This window comes from Macaca nemestrina, chromosome 11 (assembly GCF_043159975.1).
Source record: "Macaca nemestrina isolate mMacNem1 chromosome 11, mMacNem.hap1, whole genome shotgun sequence".
Classification (NCBI taxonomy): domain Eukaryota; kingdom Metazoa; phylum Chordata; class Mammalia; order Primates; family Cercopithecidae; genus Macaca; species Macaca nemestrina.
Genome location: NC_092135.1, coordinates 20,255,466 through 20,281,327, shown reverse-complemented (window position 1 = coordinate 20,281,327; position 25,862 = coordinate 20,255,466). Strand labels below are relative to the sequence as shown.

At 38.2% G+C, this 25,862-nt stretch overlaps 1 protein-coding gene and 2 non-coding genes across 7 annotated transcripts in view; 1 reads left to right on the top strand and 2 right to left on the bottom strand.

The window, feature by feature from the left end:
* The window catches only part of LOC105492555 (RAB3 GTPase activating protein catalytic subunit 1), a 109,027-nt gene extending 89,486 nt beyond the window's left edge, over positions 1–19,541 (bottom strand). For 3 of the 5 annotated variants that reach the window (XM_011759773.3, XM_011759775.3, XM_011759776.3), the window contains exons 1-3: positions 19,432–19,540; positions 19,271–19,326; positions 13,713–13,788 (exon numbers count right to left, since the gene is read on the bottom strand). In XM_011759773.3, the coding sequence (XP_011758075.2) occupies positions 13,713–13,788; positions 19,271–19,326; positions 19,432–19,449 (150 nt within the window). In that variant the 5' untranslated portion in view covers positions 19,450–19,540. Of the gene's footprint in view, positions 1–13,712; positions 13,789–19,270; positions 19,327–19,431 lie in introns of all 5 variants that reach the window. The other 2 variants (XM_011759774.3, XM_011759777.2) reach the window with 2 other exon arrangements.
* Positions 5,858–5,958, top strand: LOC112428619 (small nucleolar RNA U13). Its single transcript, XR_003020656.2, has one exon. It is a non-coding gene; the product is annotated as a small nucleolar RNA U13 (small nucleolar RNA).
* A 4,784-nt stretch (positions 19,542–24,325) lies between the features above and the next one.
* LOC112428614 (small nucleolar RNA U13) lies at positions 24,326–24,429 on the bottom strand. Its single transcript, XR_003020652.1, has one exon. It is a non-coding gene; the product is annotated as a small nucleolar RNA U13 (small nucleolar RNA).
* Positions 24,430–25,862: the final 1,433 nt, after the last annotated feature.

The following is a 25,862-nucleotide window of genomic DNA, read 5'->3' as shown; positions in this document are numbered from 1 at the left end:
ACCCTTGCAACGTATCTTTGTATCTTCATACTTTCTCTAATAAACCTTCCTTTTTTTAAAAAAAACCTACGACTGTTTTGGTAAATTATGTTACTACCTGCAACACCAGCCCCAGCCACTTGCACCCACAACAGAAAGGAATTCAAAGATAGGAGCCTAAAAGAAGTTTCTCTGAATATTTTAGTAAAATACGAAACCAAACTAATCCATTCAAATATTCAAATATTTTATTCATCCATTCAAATATTTTAAATAAATTAATAAAACTGCTTCCCACTGATTAGGATTAGCATGGTACTTTGGACACGGGATGAAGATGGGGGTAGAGACTGGAAGCAAAGGAAAAAAGTGGGTAATTTTGGAGCATTTAAGGGCCAGTAAAATGAGGCTCTGGACCTCAAGGCCAGGATACTAGGATTATGAAAATGGGTAAGAAGGTAGAAGGGTATCAAGGACAAATTTCACCAACTTAAAAACTACCAGATCTGTATGTGAGTAAACTGTGACTTCCACACAAACCCGTAGTCTCTATCATACAAACTGTCCCAAAAGTACATGTTCAAGTAAGCCTGTGCATATATATTGTCAAAATGAAACATATTAATTTTTAAAATAAATATATACCAAAATATTTTTAAACGTTAGCTTTTATTTAACCTTTTTGGGGTCATGGACTCCTCTGAGTATCTGACAAAAGTTGTGGACCATCTCCCAAGAAAATTCACATTCAAAATGAAGAATGCATACAATTCAAAGAGACCCAAGACTCTGGATTAAGAATTCCCTTTATAGGCCAGGCACAATGGCTCACGCTTGTAATCCCAACACTTTGGGCAAATCACAAGGTCAAGAGTTTGAGACCAGCCTAACCAACATGGAGAAAGCCCGTCTCTAGTAAAAATACAAAATTAGCCAGGCATGGTGGCAGGCACCTGTAATCCCAGATACTCGGGAGGCTGAAGCAGGAGAATTGCTTGAATCCAGGAGGCGGAGGTTGCAGTGAGCCGAGATCACACCACTACACTCCAGCCTGGAGACAGAGCTAGACTCTGTCTCAAAAAAAAAAAAAAAGAATTCCCTTTATAGGCCAGGAGTTTCAGACCAGTCTGGATAACATTTCAGGACCCCATTTCTACTTTAAAAACTAAAGACAGAAAGAACACCCATTATATACCATGGTAAAGTCCTATCCACAATGAGCTATATGGCTTTTAAACTGGTTGAACTCTAACTGCCTGAACAGTTCCAAGTCATTAGCTACACATGTTGACCTAAAAGAAGAAGCTGAGGCAAAATTAACAGAGGGAATTTGTTTGGGCCAAAGTTGAGGACTGCAGCCCAGGACATATTTCCAAGCTGCCTTGGGGAGTACTCTGTCTGCCTCTGTTACAAACAGGTTTTTAAAGGAAACAAGGAGTGGGCTGATACAAAGTTGTTTGACAGGAATTCTCATTGGTTTACAGAGATAATATTGATTAGTGATTGCCTATACACTGTTAAACTACAGGGTATGAATTATAATATCCATCATATGGCATTGTATGGCTACTTGGCATCAATTAACAACCCACGTAGCAAGTGGCTTCAAGGTAATTATTCAGCTCAGGAGAGGTGAGACTGCTGTCACATTTTAAATGACTCTCTGTGATGGATAATTTAAAGAAGCTCCCATTCTTCAGACAAAAAGTTTTTTTTCCTTTCCTGGAGGGAGGCACAGAAAGAATGACAGCTGAGATAAAATGACTGTGGAGTAAAGGGAAAAGGGTTTAACAATCTGGAGGTGAGGGAGGGCAGGGGGAGAACGTTGTTTTAATAAACAGGAAGTGAGGGGGATAATTCGTACTGCACAGTAGGCTCTCCACAAATAAATGAATGAAAAAATGAATAAAACAAAAGAACAAAAAGAAGTAGTTGAGAGGATGAACAGTCTTTTATGACATGGCCCCAGAAGTAGAAAGAAAAAATTAATATTTTATTTGCTACCCTGTAAACGTATCTTAAACATATCCGTTCTATAGAAAAATGCAACTGAAATTCTCAACAACCATTTTTACAAAGTTTTAGAAAATGACTCATCCATAAAACTTGCCAATTTACATAAAATTAATTAGATGGAAAAATCAAATTTACTAAATCAAAAACCTAAAGGGAAAAATTACTAAAGAAAAAAAGTACAGAAAATGGTTAATTATAAAACTAAATGCAGAAAAATTCAACCACAGTTATTTTAAAACGTACCAGACCAACCAGAAGACTTTCCATCTTCTGTATAATGCTTTTAAAAATGCCACCATCACCATATTTTAACAAAATTCCCAGGTAAGTAAATGTGGTGTGTTTACACTGCATATCTTATACAAAGTGAACATGCCGAGTTCAAGGGGTTACTCGTGTATTCTGGGGAGTCAATCAACAAACATGTACTAAGCATACACCAGGCAATGTGTCATGTATGTAATAAATGAACTATCAAATTAACTGTTATTACTAATGATACCAAATTACACCCTCTGTATGCCAGACCATAAAAAAGGTTAAGAGTCACCGCAATAGAGATGTAACTGCCAAAATCCCCCATAAATGATTACGGCTTTGTTAATTTTTTGTGAAAAATCTTTTTTTGTTGCATTTGTTATAACAAAATGTGATCCCTACCCAGTCAAGTGGTAAAATTTAAGTTAGGGTGTCATGTAATGAAAATGAGTATTAATTTATGAAAAGCTCTCACAGGAGACTGATGTTTTGTTGTTTAGAATCACAGTGAAATTTCATTACATCACTGTCTAAAATAAGTATGGATTTTTTTTTTTTTTTTTTTGAGATGGAGTCTCACTCTATCACCCAGGCAGGAGTACAGTGGCGCAATCTCAGCTCACTGCAACCTCTGCCTCCCCGGTTCAAACGACTCTCTGCCTCAGTCTCCCAAGTAGCTGGGATTACAGGTGTCTGCCACCATACCCAGCTAATTTTTGTATTTTTAGCAGAGACAGGGTTTCATCACGTTGGCCAGGCTGGTCTTGAACTCCTGACCTCAGGTGATCTGCCCGCCTCAGCCTCCCAAAGTGATGGGATTACAGCCGTGAGCCACAGCGCGCAGCCTCTTTTTTTTTTTTTAAGAGAGATTTTTATAGTCTACTTCCTTTAGTGGCATGTATCTTAAACCAAATTTAAGTTCAAAGTAAAATTCATAATGTATTTTGAAAATTTCACTTATCACACTGAGAGAATAATTTATCACACATTTAGTTATCATGCTATAACTAAATGGTAAATCATTAAAAATATACAAAAGAATTAGGAAATAATAGAACTAAAAATGTGTACAGAAATATTTTATTCTTATCTATCTCAGAATTAAACTTGAGCTTTCTCAGCCAGAATCTATTACATAAAGCTTTCCCCCAGCTAGGTGCTATGCTTTTAGCTGCCAGGTGCTCTAAGAAACAATGAATCATTTTTATTGCAATAGATTGTTAAATAATTCTATGTTTATATTCTACTCTACTTAAGCAAATATCATTTTACTGACTCTAGTAAATACTTGTAAGAGGCCAGGCTCAGTGGATCACACCTGTAATCCTAGCATTTTGGGAGGCTGAGGCAGGAGAATCACTTGAGTCCAGGAATTCAAGAGTAGCCTGGGCAATATGGTGAGACATTGTTTCTACAGAAAAAAAAAATTCAACCAATTACTGGGCATGGTGGCATGTACCTGTAGTCCCAGCTACTCAGGAGCCTGAGGTAGAAGGATAACCTGAGTCCAGGAGGCTGAGGCTCCATCCAGTGAGCCAAGATTGTACCACCACACTCTAGCCTGGGTAACAGCAAGACCCTCTCTCAAAAATAATAACAGCAATTAAGACAGAAAGACAAAAATAAATAATGACTAACAGTAACTGAGACAGCACAATGCCACAAAGCAAATGAGCAACAGAATTCGGATTCCAACACAAGCTGTACAACTTTAGAGTGCATATTCTTCATCACCTATGTATGCTATTCTGCCTCTTAAAGATATCTCCTATTTTTATATTACAATAATAAAAATGTTGACAACAATAACAGCAAAAAACTCCCGAAACTTCCAATTCGAATGAATCGGAGATATAACAAAACACCAATTTTTTTTCTTCTACATAATATCCAAAGAAGCTATAGACACTATGGTTACAATTTAAAGGAAAAATAAAAATGAAGAGGGAAAAAAAACAAACTACAAACCTTATCTTACATGTCCCATTACAACAAGGTTGTGAGCAGCTCAATGTTGCTTTTGTTTTTATTTACTTCATTTCAGAAACACTGCATTCTCATCAGTGACTGATCCTCAACCTTCTATAGTTTCAAAAAACTTCAGCTTTGAGAAAACATACACTCTCCCATATTAATACTCCATAAAACACCGAAATGTTTGGAGATAATGCAAATAAAGGAATCTAAACTGTTTATATAAAGTTTATATAAGTCCCAAATTTGACTTATTGTCATAACTTAGTTTGGGAAGTTTCTAATTGAGAAAATGTATAATTCAAATTCATCTTAAATTTGCCATATGAACTTTAAAGTACTGAAATGCCATTCCAATCTACTGAGTGGGTATGAAAAATGTGAACTCATTTCAACATTACTGTAGTCATTATTCTTCTATTAATACTCTAAAGTTAATTCTTCTTCCATGAATTTTTCAGGGACATACGAGTCAGTCACTGACTAAACAGTTCTATTACTGGATTATGACATACCTAAACTTAACATTTCATTAAAAGTACTTAAAATTTTTGCTAAATAGAATCATAAAATTACAAAGCTAAAAGGAACTTAAAAGGTCATTTCTTTATTTCCCTTGCCTTCAAGAAGGATCATACTCATACCACCAAGATTTTTATCTATTTTATAAAGCCCCAGACAACAGAATCCCAAAATCTGCCTTAGAAACCTATTTTAATACTCATTCGAAGTAATTTTACTCACGCTTAAATTGCTGAAACCAAAAAGGACACAGTAAAGTAGAACCAACATGGGTTTTGAAGGCAACACCTAACTTTAATCCCGTTTATACCAAAACTACTGGCAAAATGACACTGGGCAAATTACAGTACCACTCAAAGCCTTATTTCTTGTCCATAAAATGGGGTTATAACTAACTGTTGAAATCTGTTTAAGGATTAAATTAACAGACACAGTCCCAACTATAGTGCATGATACCAATACCATACCTGGTGCTCAATAATTGCCATTTCCTTCCCTTTTAAAATCATTTCCCAGCACTTTGGGTTCTGGTAATGGTGAAGCAACTTGGTCAGATACACTTTCCTATAAAATCTGGACAAAAACACCATTTTTCAATGCTCTGGAGAGAGACCAAATGCAGACAGAAGCTGAGAAGAGTTTACCCATGAAAAAAAGAAAGTGTATCTGACAACAGGCACTTGTTTATACCTTTTTGTCTAACAGCAATTCTCAAACTTTCTGGACTCAGGACCCCCTTACACTCTTAAAAATTACTGGCCGGGTGCAGTGGCTCACGCCTGTAATCCCAGCACGTTGGGAGGCTGAGGCAGGCAGATCACAAGGTCAAAAGATTGAGACCATTCTGGCCAACATGGTGAAACCTCGTCTCTACTAAAAATACAAAAAAAAAAATTAGCTGGGCATGGTGGCATGCACCTATAGTCCCAGCTACTCAGGATACCAAGGCAAGAGAATCACTTGAACCAGGGAGGCAAAGGTTGCCGTGAGCCGAGATTGCACCACTGCACTCCAGCCTAGTGACAGAGTGAGACTCCCTCTCAAAAAAAAAAAAAAAAAAGAAAAGAAAAATAAATTTCTGAAGATCCCGCATTAGAAATTTTAAGAGATCCTTTCATAGTTCGAAAGCAGGACATTTAAGTTTTCATGCACACATGAGATGTGCCTCCCTCAAACATTGTCACAACATCGGTACATTACCATCTGACATGAAAATACAAAAAAACTGAAAGGAAAAAAATTGCAATTTATTAATTCATTACAAACAATGAACTTTTTATATCTTTTTTTTTTTTTTTTTTTTTTTTTTTTTTTTTTTTTGAGACGGAGTCTCACTCTGTCGCCCAGGCTGGAGTGCAGTGGCACAATCTCGGCTCACTGCAAGCTCCGCTCCGCCTCCCGGGTTCACGCCATTCTCCTGCCTCAGCTTCCCAAGTAGCTGGGACTACAGGCGCACGCCACCACGCCCGGCTAATTTTTTTGTAATTTTAGTAGAGACGGGGTTTCACCATGTTAGCCAGGATGGTCTCGAACTCCTGACCTCGTGATCCACCCGCCTCGGCCTCCCAAAGTGCTGGGATTACAGGCTTGAGCCACCGCGCCCGGCCGAACTTTTTATATCTTAACATATAAGTTGTAATGACATTTTCTGGAACAAACAAAAATATTAATGAGAAGAGTAGCCCTGTTCTACCTTTTTGCAAATCTGTTTAATGTATAGTTTTTAAAAAGTTAACTGTACTCTCATATCTGCTTCTGCAATGAATCACTGCAATCCATTGTTCTAGTTGAAGTACATGAAGAAAATTTGGCCTCAAGTACACACGTACCTAACTGGAAAAGGCAGGGACCCTGATCACCCCTTGCAAAGCTCTCAGAGACAACCGTCCTCAGATCACACACTGAGAATTGCTGATCTACGGGGGCTCTAATCTGTGTACCACTTGGGAAGCAGCAAGATACAGCTCTACCGAATTTAGGTGACACCAGACAATGTTTGAGGTTGACAGGGCAGTTCTAACATTGAGGTGTAAATTCTGGAAAGGAAGAAGCCAACAGGGGCTAAGTCACCAAAATTTATGTATAAACTGTCCCAAACCTTGGCTATCTGCTAAACTATGCATGTGCAGAGGAGATTCTAGGGTACAATGACAAAGAAAGAGCTAGAAAGAAAAGATTTCAGCTGCTGCCATCACTGAAAAGAGAATGCAGTTTTAATCCAGCCAAGCAAAACACTCACTAGAACCAAAAAAAAAAACTCTTCAGAGGAACACAACATAAATGTTAGAAAGTTTATGAATGAAAATTTATGCTTACATTATAAATAAAATGTAGACTACATTTCGTCTCTACACTTCATAATGTAAGCATGAAACTTTAAAATTACTGGATAAACATACCAAAATAAAAACACCTCAGAAAAAAAACCAAAAAAACAAAAAAACAGCAAAATGTGACCTATATTCAAAAAAAAACACAAAAAAACAAAAACAAAAACAAAAAACAGTCAACAGAAACCAACCCCAAAAAGACCTAGTCATGCAACTTGCATTAGACTAGCTATAATAAATACACTCAAGGACTACAGAAACTATTTTCAAAACAAACTTAGAGATGAGGAATCTCAGAGAATTGAAAATTACTCATAAGAATCAAATGAAAATTCTAGACCTAAAAAGTATAACTGAATTGAAAAATACAGCAGGTAGGCTTAACAGCAAGTCGGAATCAACAGAAGAAAGAATAAATGAACTCGAAATCAAGATAAACTATCCAACCTAAAGAACAGAGAGAAAAAAGACTGACAGCAGAACCTCAGAGACCTACCTGGGGGTCGGGATCAACAAGTCAAATGTTAAGTATAGCTTAAGTCACAGAAAAAGAGTAGAGAATGGGGCAAAAAAAAAATTGAAGATATAATGACCTAACACGCCCCCAATGTGGTGAAAAACAAAAATTTATCCAATATCAATATAAACCCTATGCAGCAAAAATACAAAGAAAACATATCTGTGCACATCACAGTCAGATGGCTTAAGTAAAATTTTTTTAAAGAAAAGAATCTCAAAAGCAGCTAGAGAAAAACAAAGTCAAACAAAAATATGAATATATCTACCTTCTCCTTAGAAACTACAGAGAACAGAAGACAATGGAACTACATCTTTATAGAAGTGGAAAAAATAACCATCAAGCCAGCACTCTTAAGCAAAACTATCCTTCAAAAATATGGCAAAATCTTTCAGGAAAACAAAAACAAAATTTGTAGCCAGCCAAAAGTACGGCAGTTCCCCAGAAAGTTAAAAATAGAATCATCAAATAATTCAGCAATTCCACTTCTGGGTATAAACATAAAAGCACTGAAAGCAGGAACCTGACAGATATTTGTACATTCATGTTCATAGCAGCATTATTTATAATGGCTAAAAGGTAGAAGCAATCCAAGCAACAAGGAGTTCTTGTTTAATGGGTAGTTTCAGTTTGTGCTGATGAAATAAGTTCTGGATGTGGATGGTGGCAATGATTGCACAATAATGTGAAAGTACTAAATGCCACTAAATTTTACACTTAAAAATTGTTAAAATGGTAAATCTTATATTTTACAACAAAAAAATTGTTTTAAATCAACATAATTTACCATATTCAGAAAATAAAAAAGAAAAACCATATGATTATCTCAATAGATGCTAAATAAGATTTTACTAACTTGAATACTCATTTACAACAAAAACAAAATACTTTCAGCAAATTAAGAAAATAATTTACTCAGTCTTCTGGACACCTATTAAAAAACCTACAGTTAACCTAAGTTTTGAAGCACTGAACATTTCCCCCACCTCAAATTTAACGAGGGCAAGGATGTCTCCTTGCAGCAGTTCTACTCAACATGTTACTGAAGGTTTGGGATAGTACAATAATAGTAATAAAGGTATAAAAATTGGAAAGTAAAACTGTACCCTATTTGTGTGCAACATAACTATTAATGTAGAAAAATGCAGAAGAATTAAATGATTATGATTTAAAATAGGTGTGTTTAGCCAGGTATTATGACACAAAGTTAACATACAAAATTTTACTGTGTATCTAAGTACTAGCAACGAACAACTGGAAAACAAAACTAAAAAACAATTCCATTTATTTTTGCATCATACAACATAAAATGCTGAGTAATAAAGTTAACAAAGGATATACAAGACCTCTACCAAAACTGCAAAATGTTGCTGAGAAAAATTAAAGATGACCTAAATAAATGGAGAGATGTGCCATGTTCATGATTGGACGTTTCAAGACTGTTAAAATGTCTCCAAAGTGATCTACAAATTCAACACAATCCCAATTACAGTCTCAGTATAATCATACTCCTTTTTATAATAATAAGCAAGCCTATTCTAAAATTCATAATTGAAACACAAAAGATCTAAAATCTTGGGAAAACAACAAAGATGGAGAATTTACATTAACATCAGGATTTACTAAAAAGCCATTCAATGGTTCTCAGCTGGGGCCAATTTTGTCCCTCAGCAGGCATTTGGCAATATCTGGATACGATTTTGGTTGTCACAACTGGAAAAACGTTACTGGCATCTAGCAGGTAGATATCAAAGATACTATTAAATATCTGACAATGCATAAGACAGCCTCACAACAATGGGGCCTAAAATGTCAATAGTGCCAAGGTTGAGAAATCCGAAACTACAGTAATCAAGACAATATAGGCCAGGCGCAGTGCCTCATGCCTACAATCCCAGCACTCTGGGAAGCCGAGGCGGGTGGATCACCTGAGGTCAAGAGTTCAAGACCAGCCTGGCCAACATGGTAAACCCTGTCTCTACTAAAAATAAAAGAGCAGCCAGGCGCGGTGGCAGGTGCCTGTAATCTCAGCTACTGGGGAGGCTGAGGCGGGAGAATAGCTTGAACCTGAGAGGCGGAGGCTGCAGTGAGCCAAGATTGAGCACTCCAGCCTGGGTGACAGAGTAAGACTCTGTCTCAAAAAAAAAAAAAAAAAAAAAAAAAAAAGACAATATGGTATTGACATACGGATAGTCAAATAGATTAATGAAACAGAATGCAGACTCCAGAAGTAGACTTCTTAGGTCAACTATTCAATAAAGGTGACAAAGCAACCCAATGGAAAAAGTGTTTTCCAAAGGAGGTTCTAGAACAACAGGATATCCATATGCAAAAAAAAAAAAAGAAAGAAGAAACTTGATCTCTACTTCCCTCCATAAAGTATTGCTCAAAATAAATCACAGACCTAAACAAAAGTTAAATGATACATTGATAAAGTTGCTAGAAAACTGCATTAAAAAGATCTTCACAACTTAGCAAAACTACTGAGAAAAGACTTAAAAGCAGAATATATAATACAAAAAAAAAAAACACTAAAAGAACTCCTACAACTCAATAAAAACAAAATCCAATCTTTAAAATGGATAAAGAACTTGAAAAAGACATTTCACAAAGGAAGATAAACAAATGGCTAAGTGCATGAAAATTCAAAGTGGTCAGTATTAATATCATCATAGAAATACAAACTAAAACCAAAATGAGAAATATAAATTAAAAGCACAAACTACATACCCATTAAGATGACTAAAATATACAAGACTGCAAACAACTGATTGTTGGTGAAAATGTAGAGCAACACAACCTCCCATGTATTGATGGTGGGCAGGTAAACAGTACAAAAAGCTCTAGCTGTTTCTTATAAAGTTACACCTATCCTACTACCCAATGATTCCAGTCCTAGGCATTTACTCAAGAGAAATAAAAACATAAGTCCACAAAAGGCCTCATACAATAAGGTTCTGCTTTATTCCTAATAGTATGTAAGTGGACAAGTGAAAGAAAACATGTATATTCATAAAACAGACCACTTATTACACAGTGATAAAGAGAAATGAAATTCTGATATGTACAACAACCTAGATGAATCTAAAAACATTATGGTGAGTAAAGGATGTCAGGGACATTTATGGTCACCTAAATGTAAAATTCTAGAGCAGGTGACAGTAATGTATGTTTATTAAAAAAAAAAAAAAAAAAAAAGGCTGGGCCCAGTGGTTCACACCTGTAATCCCAGCACTTTGGGAGGCCAGGGCAAGCGGATTGCTTTAGGCCAGGAATTGGAAATCAGCCTGGCCAACATGGCGAAAATACAAAATACCAGAAACACAAAAATAGCCAGGCAAGGTGGCACATGCCTGTAGTCTGAGTTTCTTGGGAAGCTAAGGCATGTGAATTGCTTGAACCAGGGAGGCAGAGGTTGCAATGAGCCGAGATCACATCACAGCACTCCAGCCTGGGTGACACAGCAAGACTCTGTCTCAAAAAATAATAATAATAATAATAATAATAATAATAATAATAGCAGATGACTGGAGGGCATGGGAATTAACCAGAAAGGGTCACTAAGGATCTTCCTGGGGTAACAGAGCTGTCCTCTATCTTGATAGGAGTGTAAGTTATACCCATGTGAACATTTGTCAAAATCAAGCAGTTAAGTTTTATGCATTACAATGCATATAAATCTTACCCAAAAAAACTATCTAAAAAATCTAGTGGAGGCAGGGGATTAAACAGAGGTACCACTCAAACAAGAAATGGCAAAGTATTAATTATTGACGCTAAGTGATGGGTACATGGGCGTTCATTATACTATAATATTCATTATACTTATTCATTATACTGTTCACCTTATGTATGTTTGAAATTTTCCATAATTAAAGGTTTTAATAAAATAATTTCCCTTAATTCCCCCTCAGTGGAGGAAGAAAATTAATAATCACTGTCCTTCATATAAATTAAAATCTTCTGGCCGGGCGCGGTGGCTCAAGCCTGTAATCCCAGCACTTTGGGAGGCCGAGACGGGCGGATCACGAGGTCAGGAGATTGAGACCATCCTGGCTAGCACGGTGAAACCCCGTCTCTACTAAAAAATACAAAAAACTAGCCGGGCGAGGTGGCGGGCGCCTGTAGTCCCAGCTACTCGGGAGGCTGAGGCAGGAGAATGGCGTAAACCCGGGAGGCGGAGCTTGCAGTGAGCTGAGATCCGGCCACTGCACTCCCGCCTGGGCGACAGAGCGAGACTCCGTCTCAAAAAAAAAAAAAAATCTTCTAAGGAAGTCTCTAAACTTTCTTTTCTACACCAAACAATCCCTGTCCTCTACACTTTCTTCCTATTCATCATAGTTACAGCTCACCTTGAAATCTGCCCATATTTTCTATATCTTATTTATGTACTACTATCTAGTAGGGAGAAACAGACTGGAACTAACACTTCATTAGCCTCTACTACATGCCTGGCAGTATGCTACCTACTTTAAATAATTACCACTTAAATTCCAAAACTGAATTTAGCATCTAAAACTTTAACCCTTAGAGTGACTTTAGGTAACACTAATTGACTGTACATTTCAAAATAGCTAAAAGAAAGTAATTTGTATGTTCCTAGCATAAAGATAAATATTTAAGGGTTCCCAATTACACTGATTTGATTATATGAATGTATCAAATTATCACATGTACCCCAAAATATGTACATCATATATCAATTTAAAAATTAATAATAATATAAAATTTTAATGTTTCTTTACTGATCACCCTCACTAGAATTTATGTTCAACGGCAACACTGATCTTATCTTGTTCACAATTTCTTCACATCAGGCACATAGCAGATACTCAGTAAATACACGTAAATCAAAGAATGAAAGAATATCAGAGCTCCTAAGTACCCGATCTAGCTCTCTTTTTGGTAGTGTAAATCATTTCCTATTCTAGCTATATCCAGCTTATTTTGCCTTTAATCTTATTGGCATCTATATCAATTGTTATGTATGTGTTTCAAGTGGAATAGAATGACCCGTGTTTGAAAGTGTCACATTTTCTTTATTCACACACGTAATGTAGTAAATCAATTTATATATTGCCAAGAGTCTTTAAATGATGTATTCCTTATATGTAGTCTTACTTTTTCTGTTCATATTGATACAAATAAGGAGATTTTTTTTCCTTAAGAGACCAGGTCTCACTATGTTGCCTGGCTTCCTAATGCATTTTGACAGTGTCTTTTTTGATAGTATCACCATCACAAAGCTGAAAAACCCTAGCAAATATTGAGAACTCAAAGTTCCTAACACAGGGTAAATTATAATTAAATTACCATTGAATTAATAATTACTGAGTTAATAAGTTATCACTGAGTTAGTAGTATTGAGTTGTAATAAAACCAACCATAAATTTTATTTCAAAAGAATTTATCTAACAAACTAAGCATCTACATAAACTTAAAATCAAATTGTTAGATCCCTTCACAGTGAATCTAGGTTTGTTCTCAGAGTACATTCTTCATTAAACATTTGGGATGTGGCTTATGAATAAAACTACCAATACTTTAGATTAGAATTTGATTTCTATCTCAATTTCAAAGAGTAATTTTTTCATCTTAAATAAAATCCTTAAAACATCCGTAAGTTAAAAAGTTTAAAACAGCAGGGTGATGTTACTAGTGATATTCTAAAATACAAAAACTGAGTGAAATAGTTGTTAACTACAGTAAATCAGTGGTTAAGTACTAGAATTTTCCTCATTCGTTAAGCAAAATATGCTACCAAAGAAGCTGGTCACTGCAATGTTTCTCTGACAAACTAAAAAACTTTTAAAAATATGTTTTAACATTCCAAGGGAGACGGCAAAAGAGAAGCAAATTTCACTCACAAAGAATCACTCACAAGAATATTTTATATATATATATATAACTTTATTATTTAAACATTTCACAAATGTCTTACATATATCATTTGCCACAGATTTAAATCCAAATTCTTCCAAATGCCATTTGATGTTCATAGATTATACATAACTTTAAAAAACATTTAATTCAAATGTGCCAAATGCAGCAAAGGGCTGGAAAATAGAGGTTTCAAAGTAAATAGTCATTTAGAGACACCAGCAAATAGATCTGACCTTTTCAAGTGGCTTTCCCAAAGAGTTTCCAATCAGTTTCCAGTCATTCAAGACTTCTTCAACTTTGGAAATAAACCTAGGAAGTGGGGAGAAAGCTTCTAAATACAACAGCACACATTTTTTCCTATTATTATATAATTTCTTTAAAAAGGTATTTTTTATATTTTAACAATTTGACCAGAGAGGACTCAGTACACCTAGTATTGCTAACTTCATTTATGGATATGGGGTAAGACAAATAATCTTTCATTCAAGAATTCTTAGGTTTTGATTCATTTATATCTACTGCTTACCCAACAAAAGCATTCTGCCTTCCACAAAATGTAAATTGAGAATTAACGAATTTCTATTAAAATGAATAAAACAAATTTGGGGCACAAATAAAAACTGACAGACTAAAATGATACTATTAAAGATAATTATGGGCTGGGTGCAGAGGCTCATGCCTGTAATCCCAGCCCTGTGGAAGGCCGAGGTGGGCAGGTCACCTGAGGTTGGGAGTTTAAGACTAGCCTATCACAAATACAAAAAAAATTAGCCCGGTATGGTGACACACATCTGTAATCCCAGCTATGCAAGAGGCTGAGGCACAAAAATCACATAGAAGCAGACATTGCAGTGAGCAGAGATCGTGCCACTGCACTCCAGCCTGGGCGACAGAGCGAGATTCCATCTCAAAAATAAATAAATAAAATTATGAAACCAATAATCTCTCTCCTACCCAAAATAACTGACCTACTTAAATAAACTTTTCCTTTAAATATATTAGGAATTCCCTGATTTACTCCCCCCACCCCAACAAAAAAAGAAAGTATTATTTGGGAACTTGGTTCATGAAACTAAAACAAGTTTTAATGGACAGCTGACAAGAAATTACAAGTAAATATGTCAATTTTAAGGATAACTGACAGATCTTAAAACTATTCACTAATCTTTAAATCCAATGATCAAGAAGGCCTATTAAAAAGAGAACTGAATTTTGACTAGCAACATGTTCAACATCACTAAATGAAAACTGTCAAGTCTCAGTCAAAGACACATTCAGAAGACTTGTTATTACTCTAAGTTGACTTCTTATATAAGCTAAGTATGATGCAATCTAACAGCAACATTGCTCCCTAAACACCTAGGAAGTACTACTAGAGTACTAGAGTTAATTTTAGTCAAACTGTATGAAAAGGCAACAGATTTTTTTCTTCAGTGACATTATGAACTAATATTTATGTTTTAAGGTAGTAATAATAAATCTATGATTCATCTGAGGCTTCTTAGTAAATCCTCTTTAAAATTAAATGCAGTATCAATTCATACACTAATTCATGGCAGGGGGTCAGTGATGACAATTAGTAGGTTTGAAAATGAGTGCTCTAGAAACAAGTTTACATGTTTACCAAAAAGAAAAAATTTAAATATATCCATAGGCAAGCAAAAATTTGCATGAAATGTATACTATATTTATGAAAGCAAAAAAACTGGAAGTTACCTCAATGCCCAACTGCAGCAAACCCTTGTAAATTAATGGTATGTTCATCCACTCCGAGGACTAATATGCACCCATTAAAAATCATGTCAGTCAAAAGAAAATACACAAAGGCCAGGCACAGTGACTCACGCCTGTAATCCCAGCACTGTGGGAGGCCAAGGCAGGTGGATCACAAGGTCAGGAGTTCAAGACCAGTTTGTTCAAGACGGTGAAACCCCATCTCTACTAAAAATACAACAAAAATTAGCTGGGCACAGTGGCACGATCCCAGCTACTCAGAAGGCTGATGCAAGAGAACTGGTTGAACCCAGGTGGCACAGGTTGCAGTGAGCCAAAATTGTGCCACTGCACCCCAGCCTGGGCGATAGAGTGAGACTCTGTCTCAAAAAAAAAAAAAAAAAAAAGAAAAGAAATATTAATATTTGATCCAAATAACACAGGTTAAAAGGAAATACGTCCAAAAATTAACAGTAGTTATTTCCTGTGGTAAGTTTACAGGTGATTTTTATATTTTATTCTACCATAAGGCATTATTGTTACAGTTATATAAGAAATTTTTTTTTGTTTTTTTTTTTTTGAGACAGTGTCTGAACTCTGTCACCTAGGCTGGAATGCAGTGGTGTAATCACGGCTCACTGCAGTCTTGTCCTCCAGGACTCAAGCAATCCTTCTATCTCAGCCTCCTGGCTAGCTGGGACTACAGGTGCACATCACCACACCCAGCTAGCTTTTGTATTTTTAGTAGAGACAAGGTTTCACCATGCTGCCCCAGCTCCTCTTGAACTCCTCAGCTCAAGTGATCCGCCTGCCTCAGCCTCCCTAAGTGCTGGGATCAGGCATGAGCCACTATGCGCGGCCAGGAATGTCTTAAAATACTTATTATAAGAATAATGAATTCTATCAATACTAGCTAAGAGACTTGGACTTTATCCTACAAGTATTGAGATTTGACTAGAAAAACTAAGTAATTTTTCCCTTAAAAGCTCTCAGGAAATGAAGGGTCATTTCCTGATTCCTTATTCTATATTAGGTCCCTTTGTTATAGGTTCTTATAAGACCAGGTTTCCTTCCCTTTCTAGCTCTTACATAAACTCATAATTACACACTTGTATTACTTGATTTGTGTCTGTAATGCACTAGACTGTACATTTAGTAAGAGCAGAAACGGTACCTGTTTTACTAACCACCACATCCCTAAATCCCTAATATGCACTGTGCTTGACACATGGGGATTCAATAAATATTATGTCAATGAACAAACGATAAAAAGAGTTATGGGCTTCTATACAGTTCTCTCAATAAATGATCTACATAGTTCATAACATATTGTATTAATAAGATCTTTCATTTAAAATTAAACTCAAGGTTTGTGACTTCAAAGTCTTAACATTTTTTCTCATGCATTGTAAAATGCACACTACAAACAGTATAAAAGCCAAAAACAGAATTTTCTACTTTGCAATAGTTCTTATAACTACATTAATAATTATTTCCATATGCAAAGCTAAAGGACTTAATATTCCACTTCAGGATATTTTTAACTAAGGGAAAGTGATCATTTTTCCATTCAAAACTCTGATGTTTGCCTACCCCCACCCTCCAAGATTTGAATTACATTTTTCTAACTACCTTCAAGACATCAAATTATTTCAAAATCAACAGGTTCAAAACAGGTTCAAATCTTCTCACTTTGACACTTCCTTATCTTCATTCTTTAAGGCAAAAAACTGCAGTTCACATTTGATTTTTCCCACTCTTAACGTATCATCAAGCTTATTACCTAAATCTTCTCTGAAATATGTTACAATCCTCCCTTCTAGGCTCCCTTTGTATTCCAGTCCACAAATCACCATCCTAATTACGAATCAAGTTAAGTCTCCTGCCATTATTCTACACCATGTCCTAAAACCACTCTCATCATATCACCTGGCCACTCTAAAATCAAGGGTCTCTCACTATTGTCTTAACCAGTGGTTCTTTCTAAGTGCAGTCTCCTGACCAGCAGCATCTGAATTCCCTGAGACCGTGTTACAGAAGCAAAATTTTTAGTCCCACCTCAGACCTACAGAATCAGAAACTCTGAGAATGGTGTCCAGCAATCTATGACTCTGATGTAAAGTATGAGAATCACTGGTCATAGGAATACTGAATCTGAATTCCTGCATTTAGTTTGGGAAGATGTCCATAACCCAATCCCATCTTCCTCATTAACCTTATTTATTTCCCTTCAATAGACAGTCTTCACTCTAGTAAAGATACAAGTCCCTTCAAAGGTTCATTCTCACCTGTGTCTCTGCCCATGTCAGTCCATTCTCATGTTTAACCAACCACTTCCCACTTTCAAGGCCCAGCTCATTTCCTATGTTTTCTATGAAAATATCTCCAACTATTGTAGCCCACAATATCACCCCTATTTAAATAATAATTATTTTAATTATTATTTTTATAGGTAGTATAAATTGGCTTACATTTTAACTATTTGCTGTTTGTTGTTTTTTAAAAATATATGGGTCAAGTTTCTGCTTTTCCCTTTGTAGATAGCTCTGGACACCCAGTACCTGCTCAGTGAAATCTTGCCAGTGTGGTTATGTCTTACTGATCATTTTATGAAGGGTACCACAGGTCTATTATTCCAATAAGGACCACCTAATGACACAACATCCACAAATTTCCTCTCCCAACCAGAAAGATTATAAAATGTTATAACAGCGTAAACACTGACTTCGACACCCAGAAAACTGAAGGCTTTCTGTGACACTCAACAGAAACCTTCTCGATCTAAGCTATCACTCCTCCATAAACTTGGCTTTCAACTAATTTCAGTGATAGAACAGTTTCACCCAGACAGCTGTTCATCTGAGTTTGATAAGCACAGGAAGCCTGGACACAGTACCCACTGAAATGTAACAACTTAAATCAAAGCATTCCAAAGCCATATGCAGACTTTTTAAAAAGGTTATTCTAAAAGACAGGATAGGCCAGGCGCGGAGGCTCACGCCTGTAATCTCAACATTTTGGGCGGCCGAGGCTTGAGTCCAGGAGTTCAAGACTAGCCTGGGCAACACAACGAGATCTTTTTTTTTTTTTTTTTTTTTGAGACGGAGTCTCGCTCTATTGCCCAGGCTGGAGTGCAGTGGCCGGATCTCAGCTCACTGCAAGCTCCGCCTCCCGGGTTCACGCCATTCTCCTGCCTCAGCCTCCCGAGTAGCTGGGACTACAGACGCTCGCCACCTCGCCTGGCTAGTTTTTTGTATTTTTTTAGTAGAGACGGGGTTTCACCGTGTTAGCCAGGATGGTCTCGATCTCCTGACCTCGTGATCCGCCCATCTCGGCCTCCCAAAGTGCTGGGATTACAGGCTTGAGCCACCGCGCCCGGCCCCTCACAACGAGATCTTTAAAAAATTAGTTTGGCGTGATGGCGCGTGCCTGTGGCCCCAGCTCCTCCAGAGGCTAAAGCGGGAGCATCACCTGAGCCTAGGAGTTCGAGGCCGCAGTGAGCTATGACCTCGCCACTGCACTCCAGCCTGGGCGACAGACTGAGACTCTGTCTCCAAAAATAAATAAAAATAAAAAATTAAAGACAGCATGGAGATGGTGGGAGTGTGACAGACGGACAACCACCAATACTCTGAAGAAAGACTTCCTCCTGAAAAGGGTATACCAACGTATACGGGATGGGGTGGGGGACGCACCTGCCAAGTTTACTGCTTACGATAATGAGTTAAACGGTAATGAAAACCGGAACGGGTGTTGCAGCCTCGGAAATTGTTCTTGCGAGTGGGTAACAACCAGAAAACCAAAGTCTAAGGAAAGCGGTCTGACAGTAGAGAAAACAAAACTCTGGGAGAGCCTGAGCCTCAAGGATTGGCTGACGGGGGCGGGCCGCGTCTTCCCAGACGCGAGACGCGGAAGAGGCTTGCGGTTGACCAGAGAAGAGAGGAGGAGGGGACCCGGGACCCATGGTATTACCGTTCCCGCAGAAGTGGCGTCACTTGTGGTGTGTCTGGGGTCAGGGAAGCGGCTAGGGGACTCCAGGGCCCATGGGAGCTGGCAACCAAAAATGCGATTCACTCACCTTTCCCATTCCGAGGCAGTGGTGAAGTCCGTGATCTCAAATACCTCGGATTCGGGCTGCGGGAAGGGGAATAAAAGAAAATGAAATTAAGCCCCAAGGAGACGACATGGAGGAACGAATTTAGATAGTGACTAGGATTAAGTAGGGAGCAAAGAAATCACCTCACTGTCAGCAGCCATCTTGAGGAGCGCCGGACCGGGCGCTAAGCCTGCCGGGAAGAAGAGCGAAAGAGATGGGGAAGCTGGATGGTGAGTTGCCGTGGGCGGGGTCTGGGCGGGGCTCCGGGCGGCCCCGCCCCCTGACTCCCCGCCCCCTGTTCCTGAGTCGCCCTGGTAAGTAGGAGTGCTGCTTCTTCGTCTGGGTCTGGAAGACTTTAGTCCGCCCTCAACTGGTTAATAAAACTCCGCTGTAGCTGGTTTAATAAAACTTGAAAATTTCCTGTAATGAATACAGAAAGGGAACAGAAGCAAGGTGGTAGGACAAGACCTTAAACTCATGTGGATAAGATTGGATTAAAAGACCTAAAGCCTGTTGGGTTTGTTTTCATTCAACCACTATTTGTAGTTAGTACCAGTTGGCTTACATTGTAACGATTGGGTTTGTTTTCATTCAACCTCTATTTATTGATTGCAGCGCACTAAGCTAGGTGCTGTAATACTCACCACTTCTACCCTGCGCCCCCTGACCCTGTAAGAACTTGCCTAGTTGATTGTCCCGAAATAAAATCATACTTGTTACCTGGTTTCTGGGAAGAGCAACATGCTGTTCAACAAACGCTTCATTTTTTAAGTTGTTGAAGAACAGAAGGGGTGTCAGCTAGCAGTTAAGAATTCTCTTCCTGAAATATTTACAAATGAAATGCTGCCACATCTGGGGTTTGCCTCAAAGGAATGGGAAGGAGAAAAGAGTAAGGCTAGGAATGAAATAAAAGTTATGAGTGGATAATTGTTTAAACCAGTGATATACTATTTCCTCTACTTTTGTTTAGGTTTGAATGTTTACATAATTAAAAGTTTTTAAAAATTTAATCTCATTTAATGAGTTTTGCAACCCACAGAGGGAATTTGGAGGTGGGGAACTGGGAGATACAGCCTCAGTGATAAAAATTATTATTGGCTGGGCGTGGTGGCTCACACCTGTCATCCCAGAACTTAGAGAGGCCAAGGCAGATGGATCGGTAGGTCAAGAGATCAAGACCATCCTGGCCAACATGGGGAAACCCCATCTCTGCTAAAAATACAAAAATTAGCTGGGCATGGTGGCACACGCCTGTAGTCCCAACTACTCAGGAGGCTGAGGCAGGAGAATCACTTGAACCTGGGAGGCGGAGGTTGCAGTGAGCTGGAATCGCACCCTTGCACTCCAGCCTGGTGACAGAGCAAGACTCCATCTCAAAAAAAAAATTATTATTATTATTATTTATTAATTAATTTATTTTTTTGAGATGGAGTCTCACTCTGTTGCCCAGGCCGAAGTGCAGGGGACAATCTCTGCTCACTACAACCTACACCTCCCAGGCTCAAGTGATCCTCCCTCCTCAGCCTGCCGAGTAGCTGAGACCACAGGCTCAAGCCACCATGCCTGGCTAGTATTTTGTATTTTTGGTAGAGACAGGGTTTCACCATGCTACCCAGGCTGGTCTTGAACTCCTGAGCTCAAGTGCTCACCCGCCTCAGCCTCCCAAAGTGCTGGGATTATAGGTGTGAGTCACCGCACCCAGCCAAAAATTATTAATCTTAAAATAAGAATGAAAGATATCATTCTTTTTTAGTGATGTAGATAGACCAGATGAGGAAACTAAACATTAGAAGAATTTTGACAACAGGTTGTTACTGCTAGTGCCAAGCCTTGAACTCCTGTCTCTTGATGATCCTTGTGGTTTCTATCCACTACACTAGTGAGGAAGTATGGGTTACTACTGCAGCAATCTTTCCCAAAACATCTCAACTTGCACCTTCACTCACTTACAGGCATTCATTAAACACCCACTACAAGCCAATCACTATGTTAGGCTCCAGGGATATGAAAATGTATTGTAGGTACAGAGTTTGACTTCAAAGAACTCAGGGTCTTGTAGAAGAACTGGAACTTTGCTGCATGAGCAGAGAGAAGAGGTGCCACATATGTCAACATGGCTATTAGCAATGTGGAGGCCAGTGGTAACCTTGACAAGAAGAATCTTGGAGGAGAGCTGAAGGATAAGATAGAGGCAAGCGAGTTAGGGGTGGGGAAGGCTTCTAAGCAGAGGAAATAACTTATCCAGAGGCTCAAAGGTAGAAAAGTCTGATTCATCTAATGAACTGAAGGAGTGTCTTGCACCTAGAACACAGTGTTTGTGATAGAGTTGAAGAGATTGGCATGAGCCATATCACATAGGGCCTTCTACACCAGGGTTGGACTTTATTTTAAGTACACTGGAAATCACTGAAGTGTTTTAAGCAAAAGAGCAATGTAATCCAGTTCACATTTTGCAAATGTCTGGATGCTACACGAAGAATACATGGGAGGGGGCAAAAGAAGAAGAAAGAATAGCTGGAGACTATTAAAACATCCAGTGAGAGAGGGTGGAGAATCTTTGACTAGAGTAGTCAACAGGCAAAGTGAACTAATTTGATATGTATTTTGGAGGTAGGTCAGACAAGACTTGTTACTGTATTGAATTCAGGGATAAGGAAAAGGTAAGAATCAAGGATAATTTTCAGATATCTGGCCTAAGCAACTGTGTGAGGATGGTGCCATTTCCTGAGATGGGGAAAAGTGGAAGGAGCAAGAAAACAAGAGTTGAATTTGGCAGATGTTAAGTTTGACAAGCTTGTCAGATAGTTTAGGGGAGATGTCAAGGAGAAAATTGAGTGTAGGAATAGGACTCAGAGGCAGGACCTGGGGTTGAGATGGTATTTTAAATCACAAGTCTAGGTGAGGTGATTCCAGAAAAGAATATAGAAAGAGAAGAAGTGGCACCTCATATAAAGTCCTGAAGAAATTCTATATTTAGAGAATAGATAGAGGAAAAATATCTAGCAAAGGGAGAGAAAGAATAGAAGTGGCTAGAGAAATAGAAGGCAAACAAAGAAAGAGTGATGGTGTAGAACCCAAGGGAGAAAACTACTTCAAAAGGTAAATATGGACCGCTGCTGAAAAAGCAAGTAAGAGAGGAACGTAGTCTAGGATGATTGGTTGTTTTTTTTGTTTGTTTTGTTTTGTTTTTGTTTTGTGTGTGTGTGTGGGTTTTTGTTTGTTTGCCTTTAGAGCAGAGTAAGCAGACCTGTTGGTATGGTGGTGGAAATACTCTAGGAGAGAGAGAGATTGATGGCCAAGAGGAAATGGGAGAGCTGAAGGAAACAATTCCTAATAAGGTGAGAAGAAAGGAAATCCACAGAGCTGGTAGTCACATAGCTCCAAGGGACACTACTCACATTGTGTTCTGAAGTCTTGCTTCAGGAAGTGCCACCCGCAGAGAACTCCTTGTGAATCACACCCCTTGGATTTGTGCATCCGGGCAGTGGAGGAATTCAGAGCCCACGCAGCAAGAGGGAATGAAGCATATGTGGTGAGGCTGGCCTTTTTTGAGAAGAGAAAGAAGGAAAGGAAAAGATGGATATAGACATAGGGAGATTTGTGCATATAAAAGGAAAACAGTTTCTTGTTCACTTATGTGTTAATATTCTCCTCAAGTGAAGAAAGTCGTTGGGTTTTAAGATCAGATAGATCTGGGTTCAGTCATTTATTAACTATATAACTTTGGGAAAATTACTTAACTCCTCTGAACCTGTTTCTCCAATAGTAAAATGGGACTTGTAATACCTATTTCTACATAGGATTTGGCCAAGTTCTATGTTCATATGTAAAATGGTCAGCACAATGTCCTGGCATGTAACAGATGATCGATTATCATACTCACATTTATAATGAATGTACCAGGAAAACCACGAAGTGCTACTCACGTGTAAGGCATTATTGTTTTTCCTTCCAGCTTAGCCATGAAGAAGTGTCAATACATAAAAAAGTCAGAAACTAAAAAAATCACGAAAGCTTCATCGCATGAAGCTAAATTTTAGAAGCTGCATGAAACAGCCTATCAGGTTGCTAGGTAAAGTTTTCTTCCAAGATATTTTTGGCTTCTTGCCTTCTCCCAGGAGAAATTTTTAAAATCAGTTATTTGTTAAACCAAAGTGCGAAGCCAGGATGCTAATGATGTAAAATACCCAGGGGAGACATACTTTTATTAGATTTCACTGGTTCACAAGGCAGAAAAGATTGTTTCTTCAGTATTAAGAGCTATTTTGCTACACATCCAAAGGCAAGGGCTTTTCCATTCAAGTGCATTTCCTTTCTGGCACAATTCAGTTATATTTTGAGGTGTTGTCAATAATGGCCACAGGGAGATAGTCTAATGCATAGGCAATTTAAGGGATTAGAAGCCTGGAAAAATCACCCTCAGCTTAGTCCTCAGAGGAATGTAGGGGCATAACAGTTTAATTAGATCTTAGTTATAGAGCAAACATTGTTTGTGAAAGGAGCAACAACTATGAGACTGACTATAGCATCCTCATCTATCTGGATGGCCTTTATGCAGGGACAATCAAGAATTCTCTGTGAGAACCAGTGCAGTAGAAGGTGCAGCTGGAAGAGGAAGACTTGTATGAGAACAAGAAACTCTTCGGATAAAAATTCTCTAAGTCAAAATTATCGGACAGCATTTTTTCATTCATTTGGTCATATCTATCGAGTGTCTGCTGTCTTGGCACTATGGTCAATCCTCTGGAGGGATTCAAAGAAGCTCTGCCTGTTGGGTTCTCACAGTCTGAGAATCTAGGGATAAGACATAAATAACTATATATGGTTTTTAAAGGGATGCATGATGGCTATCCAACTTCTTAAAGCTCTTTGTAAAATCAACGTCAGAAAAAAATTCAAGGACTTTTCAGAACACATACATAATATCTTATGTGTTTTTTTTTTTTTTTAAAAGTAGTCCACTATCGATTGAACCAGAAAGCAGTATAGTCACCTAGGCAAGGCATCTCCAAAGAATTTAATTTTTTTCTCTTTTCAGGTCAGACGGGTAATACACTGACATTGTAACAAAGTTCAAGGGTGGCACATCTCACACATGCGCGTGAACACCCAGTCATCATGTTCATGAACTACAAAAGGATCACGAATCTCCATAGAATTTCAAGAGAAATGATGCAATCTTCATTCACTCACCTGTCATTTTTTCACTCAGAAAAGATTTGTTAAAGGCAGCTGCTATGTGCCTGGCACTGTTCCAAAAACTGGGAAACAAAAATATAAAAACAAGGTGCCTGCCCTCAGGAAGTTTCAAATATAAAGTAACTGAATTCTTCTAAACGGTAATAATAAGTCAAGAGCAGCTAATTTCAGTCCTTAAGTTTGTAATTTGTTGTCTGGCAGGTTTGAATAAGACATAACTGCTAACAGGTTGATTTAGTTTGCTCAAGTTTATGTGTTTCTAGTTTTAAAAATATTTTAATGGATCTTCAACAGAGAATGTGAGAAACAAAATAGTTAATTGAAGAATCATGAGAATTACATAAAGTTTAGAGAATAAGCATATTCTGCTAAGCGAGTACATGTGAGCATATATCTATATACAACTAATTACTATATTTCACACAGACATATTCTTATTTAAACTCTAATCTTTCCTAATTCAGAATGGGGAACTATTCTAGCTGCAGATGATTAACAAATGAGGCCGAATGCAGTGGCTCATGCCTGTAATCCCAGCACTTTGAGAGGCCGAGGCAGGCAGATCACCTAAGGTCAGGAGTTTGAGACCAGCCTGGCCAACACGGTGAAACCCCGTCTCTAATACAAATACCAAAAAAATTAGCCAGGCGTGGTGGTGTGCTCCTGTAATCCCAGCTGCTCAGTAAGCTGAGGTATGAGAATTGCTTGAACCTGGGAGGCAGAGGTTGCAGTGAAACGAAATCGTGCCATTGCACTCCAGCCTGGGCGACAGTCTAAAAAAAAAAAAAAAAAAAAAGCAAAGTTTTAGACCTAATCCTGACTCTCTTCATCTGTTTCCTATTGCTTATAACAAAATGTCTGGAAACTGGGTATTGTATGAAGAAAGAAATTTCTTATAGTTGGCCGGGCGCGGTGGCTCAAGCCTGTAATCCCAGCACTTTGGGAGGCCGAGACGGGCGGATCACGAGGTCAGGAGATCGAGACCATCCTGGCTAACACGGTGAAACCCCGTCTCTACTAAAAATACAAAAAACTAGCCGGGCGAGGTGGCGGGCGCCTGTAGTCCCAGCTACTCGGGAGGCTGAGGCAGGAGAATGGCGTAAACCCGGGAGGCGGAGCTTGCAGTGAGCTGAGATCCGGTCACTGCACTCCAGCCCGGGCTACAGAGCGAGACTCCGTCTCAAAAAAAAAAAAAAGAAATTTCTTATAGTTATATGGAAGCTGAGAAGCCCAAGGTCAAGGAGGCATCACATGAGGAGAGGGCTGAGTGTGCTAGCTTAGATCTCTTCTTCTTCCTCAAAGCCACCAGTTCCACTCCCACGATAACCCATTAATCCATTAACCTATTAATTGATTAATCTGTAAGTGGATTAAT